We start from the raw sequence: 18318 nt of genomic DNA, 5'->3' as shown, positions 1-18318 counted from the left end.
CGACCTAAACTTTCAACTATACATATAACAATTACAATAATTAAGGTTTTTAGTTGAGATGAAGAAAAGTTAATGGCACGAGAGGGATTCGAACCCACGACCTTCGGCTAGATACGCCGCTGCTCTGAGCTATCGAGGGGTTGAGATGGGGAGTTGATGTCCGAGTGGATCGAGGTCACGATAGCTCAGGTGGTAGAGCAGCGGCGTATCTAGCCGAAGGTCGTGGGTTCGAATCCCTCTCGGGCCATTAACTTTTTTTCATCTCAACTAAAAACTTTAATTAATTGTAATGTATTAATTGGTCAAGCGGGCCACGAAATTAGTGAATATATATATAACTATATAATATACGTGGATCGAAGTCACGATAGCTCAAGTGATAGAGTAGCGGCGTATCTAGACGAAGATCGTGGGTTCGAATCCCGCTCGTGACACAGACTTTTTTTATCTCAACTAAAAACTTAATTAATTGAAAGATATTAATAGGTCAAGCGTACCACGAAAATTAGTGAATTTAATAAGTTAAAATAAAATATACTTCACTAAAAGCTCTCCGTGGCCATTTCATTCGTCGCCGAGAATCAAATAGATTACACGACATTTGAAAAATGGCAAAAAGGAGGGAAAATTCAAAAAGGTGTGTTTGAGATGGGAAGTTGGCGTCCGAGGGGATCGAAGTCACGATAGCTCAGGTGGTAGAGTAGAGGCGTATCTAGCCGATGATCGTGGGTTCGAATCCCGCTCGTGACACTGACTTTTTTATCTCAACTAAAAACCTTAATTAATTGAAAGATATTAATGGGTCAAGTGGACATAATATCTATATAATATAGATATCACACCAAAAGCTCTGGATGATAAAAAATATATATTCCAAGCGTTGTGGTCAGGTTTTTAAGAATATGAAATTAAGCGACCAGTGTTTTGTATAATTTGTACATATTTCGGATAATTTGGTAAAAATATCATTAAAAACAAAAAGAACGATTATTTTTCAATAAAGTAACGATTGACAAAAAGAATATTAGAGATTAGGGAGTAGAGCAAAGTTCTGGTTATTTTTGTATTGTAAATGTACTTGCTCTACCGAAAGCGAAATAAAATTAATAAAAACACAAGAGGGCATCAATAAATTTAATTGCTATATCAGTAAAAATGTCAAAAAGTTGATTACCGGAATAAAAAGTAAGTAAAATAGAAAATAGTTTACAGCACAATTAACAACAGGGTTATCTCAACCAAAACCGTATGTTCGCATTTGACCAAGTTGAAAAAGTTGCAAGGGAGAATAACCGAAAAAAAGCTAATTTGGCTTAAAACGTGATGATAAATTTATTAACCAATATAAATCTACAGTAAGGTAAAGAAAAAAGGGTGCCATGTGAGGGGGTAGTATAGCTTCCTCAAGTTTTGTGCATTTTACGATTGTGCATGTGTTTATCCGATTGGTACCAAATCTATAAGGGATGGACCTAGAAAGCACCCCGGATAATCTTTGAAAATTACATAGGCAGCTTTGTACCCAATATTACGTTAGTGCATGCGCTTGTGCATATGTTTAATCCAACCGGGATCCGCACAATCTCTGAAAATTTCATAAAAATTGATCCCACGGTTTCATGGTTTCAGTTGGTTGCCGGTTACAAAGAATGGACCACAGACGGACAGATAGACACGTAAAATATTTATTCAGAAAGTTATGAAACGCAAAATGGAGTGGAAATTTAAATTTTGTAGAAGTACACATTAAAGAAGGATAATGAATTAATACAATAAAATTGTTCAGAAAAGTCTGAAACGAAAATGCGAGTGAAAATCTAAATTTTTTAGGAATACACATTAAAGAAGGATAATGAATTAATACAATAAAATTGTTCAGAAAAGACTGAAACGAAAAATGCGAGTGGAAATTTAAATTTTGTAGTAGGAAAATTGTTTCGACTTCTCGCATGAATACAAGGCTTCCTTACTTCCGGTAGTTCGGAAGCAATACACAATAGGAACATCTTGGGTTTATACACAAAAAGTAATAAAAGAATAACTGCAGTTGAGGTTTATGAAATCGGATAAAAAAAAGTTAAGACCATCAATGGTTTTGATAAAACCCATGCAACAATGTTCATGTTTCGGCACATCCTTCCATGCTCAGGAAAGGTTAAAAACCAATTTCATATATTACTGTTTATATTCGCATTATATTGTATCTAATTTTAAATTGTAATGTTAATTTTTAGTTGTCGTTGATGAAGGACGAGAGAGTCATGAAATATATACCAGTTGTACAAAAAACTGGTTGTTTCCTCCCACTATTTAAAAAAAAACCTGACCACAAGTACAACAACTTTGAGGAAAAAATGGGCTAAATCTGAATTTATTCCAAGAATGACATGTTTTTTGTATTGGGTTACTACCATCAGGTATTTGATGAAGTGAAAGCAGATCAAATAACTAAAAGAAGAAAATATCTCTTACTATTTATAAAGACACAGCAATAAAGATGAAAAAAAAGAAAATATCCACTTTAAATATTCTCAAGACCAGGTCAGTTGAAAGCGAAGAACAAACAATTTTAACTGTGCGTCCATTCGGGCTTTATTATTTATCAGTCTTCTATCTACCGTCAACATAATTAACAACATAATTCTCACGGGCAGTCTCAACATGACACCCAATAATTACACAGAAACAAACTTTAAGTGAGTACAAATACTTTTGAGTTTAAAATTTCTAGCATTATATAAATTCATTTTTTTTTCGCATCCTGTGTATTTATAAAATTTCAACAATGTTTATATATCCCAGGTCCTGAAGATGATCTCAATAAAGATCGAAACGTTGGCACGACATAGAAAATGTTTTCTAAAACCTACGGCACACCAGACCGCATCTCACGTTCTACAAATAATAATTAACTGAAAGGAAACGAAGCGTCGTAATATTTATTATTCTCCCAAAGCTCATATATTTTGAAAATCCGATATTGTTTGTTAATCATTGAATAATTTATGATTAGACGCACTATTAAATAATCACTCATTCGATAATATTGCATGGTTTATGTAGGCACATTTCATCCTCATTAATTATAGCCGCCTTTTGACTTATGAAAAATTGTCGGACGATTTCCTTCCGCAGTGGCAAACAGGCTGTCCATAAATCTAGTGCACTCGTTTAGAAATCAACAGCGGAGTGAACCGAACGAGTGACGAGTTTTATTTTCCCCGAGCAACAAGTCGAACCGGAAGGGCTAACAGTCGGAAAAGCGTCCGAACTGGCCTTCCCACCGGCTGAGGACAATGCTAGCAACTCGTGCTTAAATCGCTTGCACACGAACAACGGATAAATTGGTGCCGGCCTGCTAAACTCGAGCTTACGCCTCTTTCGTTTTTACTGTCGGGAAAACAATTCACACCCAAATCGGCCGTGCTACTTTTGCTTTTTCCTTTTGTTTATATTAAATAAGTGACAGTACGACCAGTTTTCATGAAAGGAGAAAAAATCTAAAGGACATCGTATTTTGATCATCCAGTTCAAATCTTGATTAAAATGAACATTTATTCATTTACCACTTGAAATGTGCTGCAAATATCCAAGTTTTGGTATTAGTGAGTGGGAGCTTTTTGGTGGGCCTGACAAGGGCCGGTGTTGTTTGGAAGCGTAGCGTTGAGTCGATGTATCGGGGCAGGACTGAGTGTGAGTGCCTGTTGATAGAGAGAGCAGTTGGCTGAGGTCCGGGGCCGTGAGTTGCATCGGTTGAAGGGACTCTGGAACAGCTGTTAGCCGAGTGAAGCGGTGGGCGAGTTATGGCTAACGCTGAGAGTCCGTTGCCATCGTCGTAGGGGGTTCATTCGTGATAAGCGAGAACTCGTCAGAGAAACAAGTCTGCTATCGTAGCCGATTAGTGATTAGTGAGACCTCGTCGGATTGGACGAGTCTGAGGGTACGAGTGAGACCTCGTCGGGTTGGACGAGTCTGAGGGTACGAGTGAGACCTCGTCGGGTTGGACGAGTCTGAGGGTATGAGTGAGACCTCGTCGGGTTGACGAGTCTGTATTTAGTGGGGCAGTGCCCCTGCTTATATACGCACAGGCTCTGCTCAGCTTCGCTGCACAGTGGAGGGCGAGACCATTCCAGAATTATAGGGTTCCACTACATGATTTTATTCTTTAAAAGTTATCTTGGGCTCTTATTGCTATTATCATTAGTGATATGTTACTTTTGGTTATGTTGTGTTATAGATGAGGATTCTAGGTTATTCTTCTTCCCATATGGTACGTAAAATGAAAGGAAATCATTGTAATATCCAGTTCAGGAAAATAGAAGGTTTCAGGGTGAATGGATGTTGTTCTGCAAGAAATAGTGTATGAAGAAAACAAGGGTTTGTCCTTAACCCCGTACTGTTTACCATGTACCAGATTTTACGCCTGATCGACACTGGTGTCTGGCATTACGAGGAGTAAAGTGCGCGTGATGTATATGTGTATGAGATTAGCTCCATCAATCAATTAGTGCAAACAGTTTGTTATTGTCAGTGAACCGTGGATGATATAGGTCTCATGACGTTGCAATCCAATTAATTAAGCAAAAATACGAGGTCAGACGTCTGATGGAAATGGCAAATGCTTTGTGTTTACAGCTAACCCATCTCGGAAAAAAATATGGGGTAGCTGTAAACGTCATCAAAGATGTACTGTAGGTCCATTAATGTTACCTGATAACAATGCCATTGATTTTCTCACTGTAGCAACTTAACTGACAATATTAACAAATTGGAACAGCTTTACAAGCAAATGTTTTTCTAGGAGTTATAATATGTGGTGCTAAGATATTTGGGATCGTTATTTTACACCCCCAGGGGTGGTACTTTCAGATTATTTTTCTTAGTCGAAATCGAAACCGTAACTTACATATAAACGTACATAGAAATTATTCAATCGATACAATTTACTTTATGTTAATGTTTTTCATCAAACTTACTTAGAGTCATTCAGTCGTTGAAAGAGCGCGAATATCTTCGTTGAACAATAGTAATATCGCTTGTCGGGTCAAAATGTTTGAGGGGCTCGTGTGGTCGATGTTATTGGATTATCATAGAATCGGTTGCGTTAGGGGGAACACCCAAAAGGCCAAAACAAAACCATCTAATCTAATCTCCCGTCTTGATATTTGGCGACGTCCAACCCTTTGCCGTCCGATCGTCACACTTCTGGACTTCTGATATCAAACTGCGGTATTTTTCCGCCGTATACCGCCGAGAATATTCTTAAAGCAGTACAATGCGTACAAACTTGGGCAGAAGATGGACATTTAAAAAGGGGAGGAAGCAGGTCGCGTGTCGGTTATCTCCTTTCTTGGTTTTCTGTGATAACTTTTTTCGCAGGCCAGCCGCCCTCTCCGATTGATTTCGTCACGAATGTTGATTATCCGAGGCGTGTTTTCCCAGATCCAACCCCCTTTTTTCTTTACTTCTCGGCCTTTCTCTATTTTTAGAATGAATAAACACTCTTTTGTTTTTTGCTTTTGTTTAGGAGACGGGATTGCCGTTGCGTTAGCCAGGAGATTATAAGGGGGACGTTATGCTCAAATCGGGTGGAAAAATACCGAAATTACCTTAGTCCCCTTCATTAACTAGAGATTACAGCATTTCGTTGTTAACATGACCTTTAAAAAAATCAGTTTGTTGTTGCGAACTTGCTTCCAAAAATTACACTTCATTTCATCCTCTAATTTTCAAGATTAACAAAGTTTCTATTATTTTATTTTTTCTAAAATATCGGAAAAGCAGTAAATTTTTTCTATCTACTCTCAATGTTCAAAAAAGCTTTTGTTTTAATGATAATTGCGGTTGAGTTAGAGCACTAAAATATTTGGATTTCAGATGGCACGGCGGATTTTCTGATAGAAAAAATAAAATAATGTAAGGAAAGTAACTAAAAGCCTTTTTATGCATATCTTGGTTAGGAATGTTGGTTGAAAATATTGATACGACTACTAAGTGTGCGATTTTAATGGAATTCAAATTTTCAATGCTCCACCGGCTTCCTTTTCAGAGGTTTTGAAGTCCAGAAACGAAAGACAAAAAACTTGTAGAAAATGAAATATAAAACTATGGTGGTACTATTTCTATTATTTCTAAAGCTGGGCGCACACCAGATCGGTGGCGCGGCGCGGAACCACCCCCCAAGAAGAATACACTGAAATGAATCTAACCCCGCCCACTAGCCGGAGGAAGTTGCCGGACTTCTGGAACCCGGCTCCGCGCCGAGCCGCGCTAGGCTTAATGTGCGCCAAGGCGGTCGGAAATCGTAGAGTTTGGGTGTATTCGGCTGCCCTCGGACGCCATATTTGTAAAGACGAAGCCAACGATTGGACGAGGGGACTCCTGGAAATGCAAAATCAACACTCCGCAGCGCTAGTCAGATGGAGAGGGAAAATTCGAGCAACGCGGCCGGGAGCAGTTCTTACATAGTGTGCGGACCTTCACAATTCCGCGCCCCACCGACCTAGTGTGCGCCCAGCTGAATAGTCTTATAGTGCAATAGAACTATGGTTGTATCTTACCTGTAGCCAAATAGTGTGTCCATGCGGGAGCAGCAAATCCCTGGCGACGTCGTTCACCGTTGTCGCTCTGTTGAGGTACACCAAGGTCCCGTTGGAACCCGGTTCCTGCGACACCCTGATCCATCCGCATCCTTTGCCCACGCTCACTTCGCTCTTCATAACATCACAGGAGGGTCAGCTCCTCCTAGAACAGCTGAACAGCATTTAACATTAATATGTTAGTATGAAATATTTGGAGGCTATATTGGATGTTCTTCCTCTACCCAATTGCAAATCTGTAGTTGTAAAACATTGTGACGATTCTTTCAACGGGCAAGATCTCTTCCGATCATAAATTATAAATCAAAATTAAATATTTCATGGTCTACTGACCAAATTACTTCTTTCAATTACTGAATCGTTTTATGTCAGGTTTCTGGTTGAAATGAAAAAGCTAGTGCCACGCGGAGATTCGAACCCACGACCTTTGGCTCAATACGCCGCTGCTCTACCACTTGAGCTATCGTGACTTCGATCCGTTCGGACACTAACATCCTTTCTCCACCTCGCCTCTCGAATTTTCTTTCCTTTTTCCCATTTTTCAAATGTCGTGTAATCAGCATTCGATTCTCGCCGACAAATGAAATGGCCACGGAGAGCTGTTAGTTAAGCTATACTTCATTTTATTTATTAAATCCATTAAATTTAGTGGTATATTGACAAAATTACTTCTTTCAATTATTTAATCTTTTTATGTCAGATTTCTGGTTGAAATAAAAAAACTAGTGCCACGAGCGGGAATCGAACCCACGACCTTTGGCTCAATAAGCCACTGCTCTACCACTTGAGCTATCGTGACTTCGATACCTTACAAAAATAGATTAAGCAATAAATGATAAATATGGGAGGTCAGGGATGAAGCCATGAAGGTAAAAAAAGAACCAACTTGTTTTTCTAGTTAAGGTTTTGGCTGTATATAAGGACTCTATTTAATTAAGAACAATTTTTTCATTACAGGGTATTCATATAAAAATTATAATGAACATTCAACGAACTTGCTTACCAATTAAAAAAAAATCTTGATTAGCCCGGGCATGTGGTCCCAATAGACTATAGTGTAAGTAGTCCTCAAAATCCTGTTATTTGAGAACATACCTCTTTAACTTGAGTATTACTTATAGTTCTACTCTTAATTAAATAATCATTGTTGTTCAATCCTTTTAAAAAAAGATAGTTCCTACTCATAGTAAGTTGTTTTCCAACGTCCGGATTTCGAGCTTTTAGCTCATCATCAGGTTGAAGGAGTTCTGCAACCACGCCTCTCGACATGAATTGCAAAAGTGAACCCGCCGATACCCCCGCCAACGCGACGTTCCAATGAGAAGCTGGTTTTTAATGCCGCTCAATTTTGAACGTGCGAAAAGCGGGAATTATAACAAGTGAATATTATATTAGTAAATAATGTAAGAAATTAATTATAAATTAGTGTAAAATAATAATTATTTGGTCGTTTAATATTATTTATGTTCATATTTAAAATGGGAGGTAGATCAAAATCTATTATATTATTAATGCATTTATCTCCATGTGCAATTTTATATTTTTTTAATTTCAATTTCTCAAACCAATCTAGTTCTCTTCCTTTGTTGAAACTCTGTAACACTGTTGTGTTTAAATTTGAATTGAAATTGTTTTGTTTCTTTTAGAAGGTCCTGAAATTCCGAAAATTTGTTCGATCATTCAACGCACTCACTCCGTCTACTTTCCTGTGATAAATCTCTGTAACCAAAGAGTATCATTTAAAGACATTTTGTGAACCATTGGCATCATTGTTGTGTGAGACAGATAACACGTGGTTCTATGAGGACCACATGCCCGTGCTAATCATGATGTGTGTTCTTTTTAAATAGCTTTTCTAATAAGTTTTTTCACTATAACTTTTATGTATATAACCTGTAATAAAAAAATTTCTCTTAATTCCGGAAAAAGGCGTTAAATTCAGTCGAAAATTTGACATTAGAAAAAAATGTGTGGTGATTAGTGACCGTTAATCGATAATTATTCAGAAATCGTGAGATGCGGTCTGGCTTTTTTTTATGGCTTCATCCTTGAGCTCCCATCTTTATCACTAAATGTAAAGACGACATGGTATAAAAAGACTTTAGGCTTTAACCTACCATTTTTATTCTTTACCATGAAGCAATTAGATATGCCATGATGACTCAGGTATCTAGACAAGCAAGGTCTATGTCAAGTGGATTATCGAAGAGATTGACCTTTCATATTTGGTAAATGCTAAATATTTTCTCCTGCACCAGGAGAACGCAAGGCCAGACATTTCACGTCAAAACAAACTTCATTAATCATACGGACCGACCTCGTTTCTTCGGGCTATCAACTCATTCCGGTGTTCGGTGCTAACTACTGTGGTGCCAACAAGGGGCAGAATTTCGGTTGTATATTATCTTAAATCATTGTACAGGAAAGGGATTCACTGGCACAAAGTTACGTTCAGGTGTTTCAAAGTAAACATCAAAAGCTGTTATTCTAACAATTGTTAGAACGGACATTTATGACAACCGGTCGGATCTTATTCACATGAGACAACTTACAAATTAGCTGATGTGTTAGAACAATTTTGAAAAGAGTAGTAAATATAGAAGCAAATAGACAAGATTATGCATAGGTCGTACAAGTATAACGCACAGGCAGATTTTCGCCGGAAAGCTATCGCGTTCCGGTTTTGCAATCATAAAATAATGGTCAAGGACATATTCAATTGTAGAAGGCTTGTCGTTTAAAGGCGATATTTTGATATATAGTCGAACCAGTGCGTGGTCATGGGACACGAAGACGCTCTTCGGTACCTCAGTGCTATAAGCATTTTTAAGTAAACGTAGTGTTTGTTTGATTTGTTCCTGCGTTGTGTTTTTGTTAATTTATTGGAATAAATGTAATTTAATAGCGTGAACGGAGGGGTTTCTTTACCATTCACCAAGGAATATATAATATTTAGAGAAGTGTATGTATCCAGACTTTCACGCTTGTACCGGATATTGTGTTTATGTTAATTTACTGGCGTGAAATGAAAGGTTTTTTAACCTCGCTCCGAGTAATCGAATACTCTGGGGGTGAGTGTTCAACTCCGCCACGCAAGGAATATATAAAAGAATATATAACTATTCTGTAGTTGACAACCTGAGGTACAAATGAGTGGCTAGCATTTTAGGATGTCGGCTTAGTTTTCATACAAAAGCAGAGAGTCAGATATAGATCGAGACTCTGAAGTGGCTGCAGGTTGAAAAATAACCGTGAAAGATCAGAAAAAAGAAGCAAAAACGCGCAGAGGGCCGAGTGACGACCTCTGTTCCTTATCGGCCCCAAAACTTCCTACATTATATATAATAATACACACATTTGTAAAATTTATCCTTAAACCCTTGCTGGCAAACACCTTTTATTTTTTAGTGAAGATGTTGTGCTAGAGGTGCAACGTTTTATTTTCAATTTTCAATTTGTTTCTATCAATGTTGGAGGGATCTGTTGCTACTCACGTCGGACTATTTGGCTACGTATTTCTTTATTTTGTGGTGGCTGTTTTTATTTTTAAAAAAAATGAGAAATTGTTAACTTGTTCTATTGCCGCTTAGTAGGGTGCATATAGTCCACTCAATGTGGAACTGCAACGACGACGGGTGGTACAATGTGGTTAATCTTATCCACGTCCCTCTCTCAATCCAGGTTCCTTCATTCTTCCCTGTGACCCATCCCAACCTTGGTTACAGGGGGGGGGGGTTGTCCAGGCGCAAAATAATGGTGCAGCTCTGAGTGCGTGGCAACTTGTCTAAAGCACAAGCCTCCGGTCGGAATGGGGCGGCGGGTGTCTTATCAGAGGCACACGAGGGTTAGGGTACCAGATCCTGTCTGCATAGACGGGGGAGGGTGCATAACCATCTGTACTACGGGGTAACAGAAATGTTCCAAGGTTCAGCCCCTGTTACACTGGGAATGGGCTCATAGTGGCTTAGTGGTGAGACTCCTGGCAGGAACATAGAATGAGCCTTTTCTTCGCGGATACCATTATCGGTTTCTTTCCAAAGGCAGAGTTCCTCTAGGGGGTGGTTAGAGGAACTGTTGGAGAAGTCCCAATACTCTGGGAGATAGAGTTGTCTTCTCTGTATAGGGAGGGCGGCAGTAAACCGGTTGTTGTGTTTCAGTCTACTATGGTACCCTTTTCCGGGCGGTACACGGACTGGTGCTTAACGCAGGCTCATCCATTCGGAATCGACAAGCGGAGAGTGAGGTCTGACTTGGTCCGTCGGGACCGGGACGTCTTCTACACCGAAACATGCGGCTGTAACATACGCCAGTCGCAAGCAGACATCATCTCTCATCTTGCGAATCAAAAGTCCGATAAGGAGCGGATCTTCTTGTCCTTTTAAGGGCTAACGAGTATATACGGGTGCGACCGCTCCTCCTTAGGGGCAGAAGGTGTTGTATGTAAGAACAGGCCCAGAAAATGAAAATTAAAAAATTTATTTAATTAGTTTAATTAGTAAAGCAATTAGTAAGCAAAACTAATCAAACTTTAATTGAACATGGTTGCTTGAACTCTCTAAATCCAAGAAGAATTCGACTCTATTTTTCCGAAAATACCAAAAGCGTCCTATCCAGTTAATTAGGTAAATTTTAGCCATACCATATATCACCAAAGGTTAGGTGCTATGATATGTAAGGGACGTCAAAAAAGCGGTTCAAACCCTTGACCATTTTGAATTCGACCGCCAATAAGTTGAGTGACCGATGAGAAAATATATGAATAAAATCTTGAACAAGCGTTAAAATATAGTACTGTGTAGGATGTACCTGTAAAGCTTATCAATAAAAAGACTATAAACAAATGAAAACTAATTCATAATTCACTACTTTCGTGGTCCGCTTGACCAATACATGACAATTAATTAAGGTCTTTAGTTGAGATGAAAAAAAGTTAATGGCACGAGCGGGATTCGAACCCACGATCTTCGGCTAGATATGCCGCTGCTCTACCGCTTGAGCTATCGTGACCTCGATCCACTCGGACATAAACTTCCTATCTCAACCCCACCTTATGAGTTTTCCCTCCTTTTGCCATTTTTCAATTTTTTCAGGTGGTGTTGAGATAGGAAGTTGATGTCCGAGTGGATCGAGGTCACGATAGCTCAAGTGGTAGAGCAGCGGCGTATCTAGCCGAAGATCGTGGGTTCGAATCCCGCTCGTGCCATTAACTTTTTTTCATCTCAACTAAAAGCCTTAATTAATTGTCATCTAATTCATAATCTTAGATCATTCCTGCAAAAATCGAAAAAGTAAAAGTAGAACTTCCTGCTGGCCACTTTCGCACCACAAATGAAGTGCACCTTGTCAAATGACCTAACGAAATCATATTCTCTTTTTATTATATTTGTAGGTACTATGTCTAGGTACCCTCTTTGTCGATGGAAGGATGTATATTGTAATGGAAAATCTTAGCTCTAAGCTTTTAATATTTATCTAGCTTTAATCAGACATGCTAGAAAGCGTAATTTGAGAATTCTTCACCGTTTTTTAAAAATCCATTTTCCGATTGGTGTTTCCCTTTCGGAAGCCAACCCTTTCGATTGTTTGTTTAAGGAAGGACAGAGGGCCCCGTGTATTGGCAGCAAGGGGGATAGGTTATTGGGGGATTGTTCGAATGGGGCTGTAGGAAAAAAGGAAATTTATAGCGGATCCGGGGATTTATCGCATGTATATATCGTCAGGACTGTCGACCCACAGCCGGCCAAGAATGTAGGCCGAGAAATGGAAAAGAAGACGATATTGAGTTTCGATCCCACCATTCGGGACGATTACACCGGATTGGTTTATTGTTTAAAACCAAAATTTTAGCCTTCCTCAGATAATATTGGAGATATGAGGAAAACAGGATCAAAGCGACTTATTTTTGTTTTTCGATTCTCGTTATAAATTTACGTTATAGTCGGTCCCAGGCCAAAGGGTCGGAGCTCATCCGTGAAGGGACTTCCTTTATTGCAAGGACCCCGACGGCCAACACCACTTCACCACTTTTCAAAGAGAACATCCGAAGTAGTGGGAGTCGCAAGGTCGTACGAAGAAACCGAAAGCAATTTACATGAAAGCTAAATAATACTGCGTCGCAGACGTCTGTTTCCACGGACTGATTTACTTTCTTCCACTCGTTTTACTCACGCCTAAAAAAAAAGGTGCATTGTTCTTTCACGATCTAGTGAGTCGTTTGATTGAGGAAACCTTACCACGAATGAGAGGTTATGAATACGACTTAATTTCCATTTCGATTTCGATTTAAAACATTTTTAATGATTGTGTATTATATTAATTTACTAATAAAAAAATATATTGTAATTAGTTTTTAGAAAAGTAGATTGAACGACAAAAAATAATTCACGAGATGAGAGAAACGCATAAAGGGCCATATTTTTAAAGCCCTTCATTTATACATTCATTTGTAAACATTTTTTTCCGAATCAAGTCCAATCTACAAAAAATTTAATCAGTAGTGAATAGATCAAAAGAAGAGGGGAACGAGCTAGAATTTCATATCCAATTATTTTTAATTATTATACAGACTAAAGGGGTATGGCGGGCAACCGGATAGCATTCTTCCTGTTCACTAGACTTTATTTTTCAAATATTGATATGCACTGATGGACAAATTTAACTCGCCACTGAATTTATTTAGTTTAAAATTAAATCTTTCCACTTTAATTACAGGAAGTAGGAGCTATTCAGAGAAACAGGACTTCACACTATGATGCGAGGACATGGTGGACTTAAGACTACGGACGAGAGAGACGATAGATTCATCCTTCATCTGGCTTTACGATACAGCAGCATTACGAGAAACGAGATAAGAAATCTGATAAGACAAGTCCGAAATGTTTCGATTTCCTCGAAGACTAAGAAGAAGACTGAATGAAAATGACCTCAGGGTCCGACCCTCGGCTCCTGGGCTTCTTCTTACCACGGCTCAGAAAATGGCCAGGATTCTATTCGTACAGGAACATGTGAATTGGACATTAGAAGGTTAGGTAAGAGATCTTTACATATGAGGTGAGAGTTGGCTTCAAATTTTAAGATGGGCTTAATTTAATATGGAAACGCTCAAGAGAAAGCTAAGCCCCATGTCGTATGATACCGAAATGGTTGCTGTGAGAGGACAATTTTAACTTCACAGAGGACACCAACTCAGCTCTACATCTGAACCTACCCTTCGAATTTTCCATATTGCTACCCTTGCTTTTTCATCTTAACCAAGATCTTAGGTTAAAAGTACAATTAAGTAAAACATTAAGAAAATTTATGTAAGGTATTGGTTGAAATGAAAAAGTTAGTGTCACGAGCGGGATTCGAACCCACGACCTTCGGTTCCTTACGCCGCTGCTCTACCACTTGAGCTATCGTGATTTCAATCCACTCGGACACCATCTCAACCTACCCTTCGAATTTTCCCTCTTTTGTGCCATTTTTCATTTATTTGTCGCCGAGAATCGAATCGTGATTGCACGACGGGAGTTAGTGTTCGAGTGGATCGAAGTCACGATAGCTCAAGTGGTTAGATTTGCGGCGTATTGAGCCGAAGGTCGTGGGTTCGAATCCCGCTCGTGACACTAACTTTTTCATTGCAACCAATACCTTACGTAAACATTAATTAATTTAAAGAGGTTGTTTGGTCAATCGGACCACGAAATATAATGGATTTATTAAGAATATTGTTATTCGGTTCGAAGTTAAAATAAAAATTAATGGAATCTGACACCTGGGTTTGCAATCTCAAAACATACTACATTTTACACCTTTCCTTATCCTTAAGGTATGGATCATTGCTTATTGTACAAGGCTGACCCGGGCGTTCCTCAGGGAAATGTCTTTCCTCCCTTATTGTTTTCAGCTGACACTGTTCATCGATATCCATTAAGATATGTTACTGACACTACCACACTACATACCAACTCCGGACCGTTTTAGCTGGCGAACCCTTAGGCGCACTTATATTCCTCTGAAGAACGGTTCCAAAAATGGCGAATTAAATTAAAAACCACAAAATCGTCGCACCGCTGTACCAAAAACGCCATCTGCTATCCTGTGCTGAATCTAGAAAAGCGAATGACCAGGTATCCCCTACAATACTAGACAACAGTTCTAAACTCTCCCTTGAAAATAAATTACGAATAGAACCCAACATTGAAACCAATATGGATATAGGAATGGGGTTCAACCAAACCTAGACCCTACAATCACGAATCCATAGATCTTTAATCAACTTATATCCGTCCAACAATAATCCATTATAACCAAAAGGTGCCATTTATAAAAGAATTTGCAAGATCCTATCCAGCTACAAAGTAACTTCCAATACTCAATTCAACTTTCCTCCCACTCTTCCTAATAGTCCTCCTCGATGTCTAAAATTGTAAAAAAAATTAACACGATACTGTAGCTTTTATACTCTAGCATGGAATTTGGCAAGCGCATGAGGTGTTCGAGAAAATAGGGAATGTGCTTGCCTGGTCTGCACCGACTCCCTCTTTCGACCCTCTCGTGGTGCTCCTGTTGAAGAGATACCACGAGCTGGAGCGTCTCGGCAAAACAGTGGATGTTGTCTGGATACCCGGACACATAGGTCTGGAGGGTAACGAAAACTTCGCAAACTCCGGATTCAACCACGCGATATCCTTCCCCCCGACCATAAAAATACAATAGAAACATGATTAAAAGAAAGTGGCAGCATTGTTGGCCGGATCATAAGAAAAGCTCTCGCGTATGAACAGCACCAGTCCAAAGGTGGCCCCCGGATGACCTTGACTCAATTAAGCAGGGTTATTTTCACCCGACTAAGAATATGCCATGCGAATTTAAGACATTTGACGCTTACAAGCACACTTTACACTTATGTGCCCGGTATGAAGATCAAAGTTGTTTGATGTGTCCGACCTAGTTAACGGGTGCATTCATTGGTTCAATATCTAAATGCCGCACGATGTGAGAATTTTGTTTGAGCGAGCATTTAGTCCCCTGTTCCATTTCTTGGAGGAAACTGGGTTGTTTTATTGTATATAGTACGGATAGTTTTATGTTCCTAGTATGTGTTTAGGGGTTGTTAATGTGTAGTGTGAGTGGGCCCATGGGGGAATATCAAGAACCCATCGACCCTCAATTAGGGGGGAATTCGAGTACTCTACCACTCTAACTGAGTGAATAAAAGAAGGATGCATTTATGAATGAGTAGAGTGTGAATGAATTTGAATCTACAAACTGATCGCATTGGGGGCTGTAATTACCTAACTGTTGATAGGGCCCTGGAGCCCAATTCGTCGACTGGACGGACAAGACAAAGGTCTCCAGGTCTGTGACACAGGTGGGTGATTCTCGAGGTCTGCCGGTGATTTATTGTAAATTCCAAAAATTGAAATGCCGGTGGACTGCGAGAAGTGACAGGTTCAATAGAAATGTTTGTACATGCGTGTGCAATTTGAGGTCGTATAAACAAGTTATCAGTAATCAGTAATAAGCAAAATCTTAACAAATAAGATAATAGTGTAAATAAAATGCTACACTGGGAATTACCAATTGTCTTGCGCCTTTCATTTGGTAATGATAGACTCCTCGATTTACATATTCGTTACATTTCATTGGTTTTATATTCATGGGTAGTTATAGTAATTTATCAATTATTTGATGAGACTTCAATACCTTCAACGTTTCTTGACGTACATACTAAAATTATTGAAAATATCTATTTAAGTTATCCGTGTGAACGTAGTAGAGGCTAAAAGGTAAAAATGAAATCATTCATTTCATTTGTATTAAGAGGTTAGCCAACCTGTCTTTGAAAAAAAGTTAATTAATGTGGTTTATCAACCCTTCATCCAGCCCGCTGTCAAGATTACAACGTTATCCGTTAATCAATCTTCGTCGCTTGTGTTGAACCAACCTGTCGTATTACCATTATACAAAAAAATGTTTTGGCTTAATGTTCAACTTTAAATTCTGTATATTTTAAATGATAGGGGTATTCACGATCTACGTGTTAACCCTGTAAACTCAGCTAAGTCCTGTTAGATCGAGAAAAAATGATGACGTAGACTTGTAAGAATCGGCTAGTTAACATTGCTCGATCTAACAGGCCAGGGCCAGTGTTAGATGTTAGGTCGAAAATGTAGTCATATTGCTAACCGTTAGGGCGTAGGCAGCCAACATGGCAGCCATGAATTGAACAGCTGTTTTGTGTTTACACATATTTTTTTCTTAAAAACGCATTAATTCAATCAGACCAATACATTTGTTTGTTAATTTCTGACCTGTTCTTATACTCTCATTCATAATAGATTCCATATCCTATAAAGTTGTAGGCTATTAGACCTTAGGATACAAGTTAGGTATGGCGGCACGAATTGAAGCGTGTTATTTGTTAGTATTTTTCGAGTGCATAGATAGCATTTTCAATGTAAGAGTTGATTAATTTTTCTTTTTTTATTAACTTTTGGCATCTTACAATTTAACACAAAAGAAGACCAAAACATACAACGACGAGCCTTCGAGGATTGTTATAGCTTTATTTTCGGATCTACCAATCGCCAGGCGGAAAAATTAACGTTTAACACGATAAGAGGGTTGCGGTGGCCGCAACGGTTTAGGCGTTGACACGGCGCTCATCACTGTAAGGTAAAGGTCCCGGGTTCGAATCCAGCGGCTCGGCATTCGAACCCGACATACTTAAAAATGGGCTTTTTTTCAAAAACACCGGCACCCCGAGGGTTTATATAACCTCTACTGTTGGGAACCCTCGTTTAAAATATATATATTAAAAATTTTTTTGATGATTCTGCGTGACTGATTCCTTCTGCAAGCTCTAACATTATCTTTCTCAAATTCTAGTGGACATTTCATGGTTGATAATTCGTTTAAAGAAATTGCCAAGTACATTTCATAACAGTCTCAAAGTTAAAATCGGTCATTATTTCCATTTAAAAAACAAGGTTAATTTCTGACAAAAATATTTGTATTTTCTTATAGAAATTTTTTATGTATTTTTATGGTACGTAAGTGGTTAAAAAGCTACGTTTCTCTTCTTTCAAATGGCATGTTTCACGTTAAAATGCTATTTTAATTAATGCGGTTTTTCAATTATAACCGTCGATATTATGTTTCTAGTTTCTTTTTGCCATAACTTTATCTTTTTGGACCAATTTAAAATCCGATTGCACATTGTTTTCAAAAAATTCTTTAAAATAATGTCTCAAGATGTACTGGGTCATATTTGAAATTTTGAAGATGATCTGGGCCTGAGGTGCCGTGTATAATTTTTCTTCAAGGCGAAAATTTTATTCTAGATGAAAAAATACTTATTACATCTATTTTTTTATAGCATCATTGTTTCAAGAGAAATGCAGCCCGACCTTCTAAAAAGGCCTTACTTAAAAGAAACTTTCTCTAACTACTTAATAGAGGTGGAATACGGTTATTGTCATTCATATAAAAATATATTTAAAAAAACCCTAACCAAAGTGAACAAAAATTATATTTAGGACGAAACTATCGCTTTTTTCAGGATAATGTCTCATGATGAAGAACAAAAAAAGTTATAACATTTTTCTCTATGTGTCGATAATAAAACACATTTCAGATTTCGAGAAATAATTGTTTTGTCTTGTACGCCTCAATTAGCGACGTCCGCAAGCAGTTTGAACAAGTTCCAAATAGATTTTTAAAAAAATGTCGG

General features: G+C 38.4%; 1 protein-coding gene and 1 non-coding gene across 6 annotated transcripts in view; both read right to left on the bottom strand.

Annotated features, from left to right (window-relative positions):
• Positions 1–18318, bottom strand: part of LOC106667006 (protein phosphatase PHLPP-like protein) — a 227194-nt gene that overhangs the window by 187578 nt on the left and 21298 nt on the right. For all 5 annotated transcript variants that reach the window (XM_014394591.2, XM_014394593.2, XM_014394592.2 and 2 more), the window contains exon 2: positions 6561–6753. In XM_014394591.2, the coding sequence (XP_014250077.1) occupies positions 6561–6719 (159 nt within the window). In that variant the 5' untranslated portion in view covers positions 6720–6753. The remainder of the gene's footprint in view (positions 1–6560; positions 6754–18318) is intronic.
• Positions 7326–7398, bottom strand: Trnan-auu. The gene has a single exon. It is a non-coding gene; the product is annotated as a tRNA-Asn (tRNA).

The sequence above is a fragment of the Cimex lectularius genome, unplaced genomic scaffold (assembly GCF_000648675.2).
Source record: "Cimex lectularius strain Harlan isolate CLEC.00 unplaced genomic scaffold, Clec_2.1 scaffold263, whole genome shotgun sequence".
Lineage (NCBI taxonomy): Eukaryota > Metazoa > Arthropoda > Insecta > Hemiptera > Cimicidae > Cimex > Cimex lectularius.
This window is presented reverse-complemented; position numbering and strand designations above follow the sequence as displayed.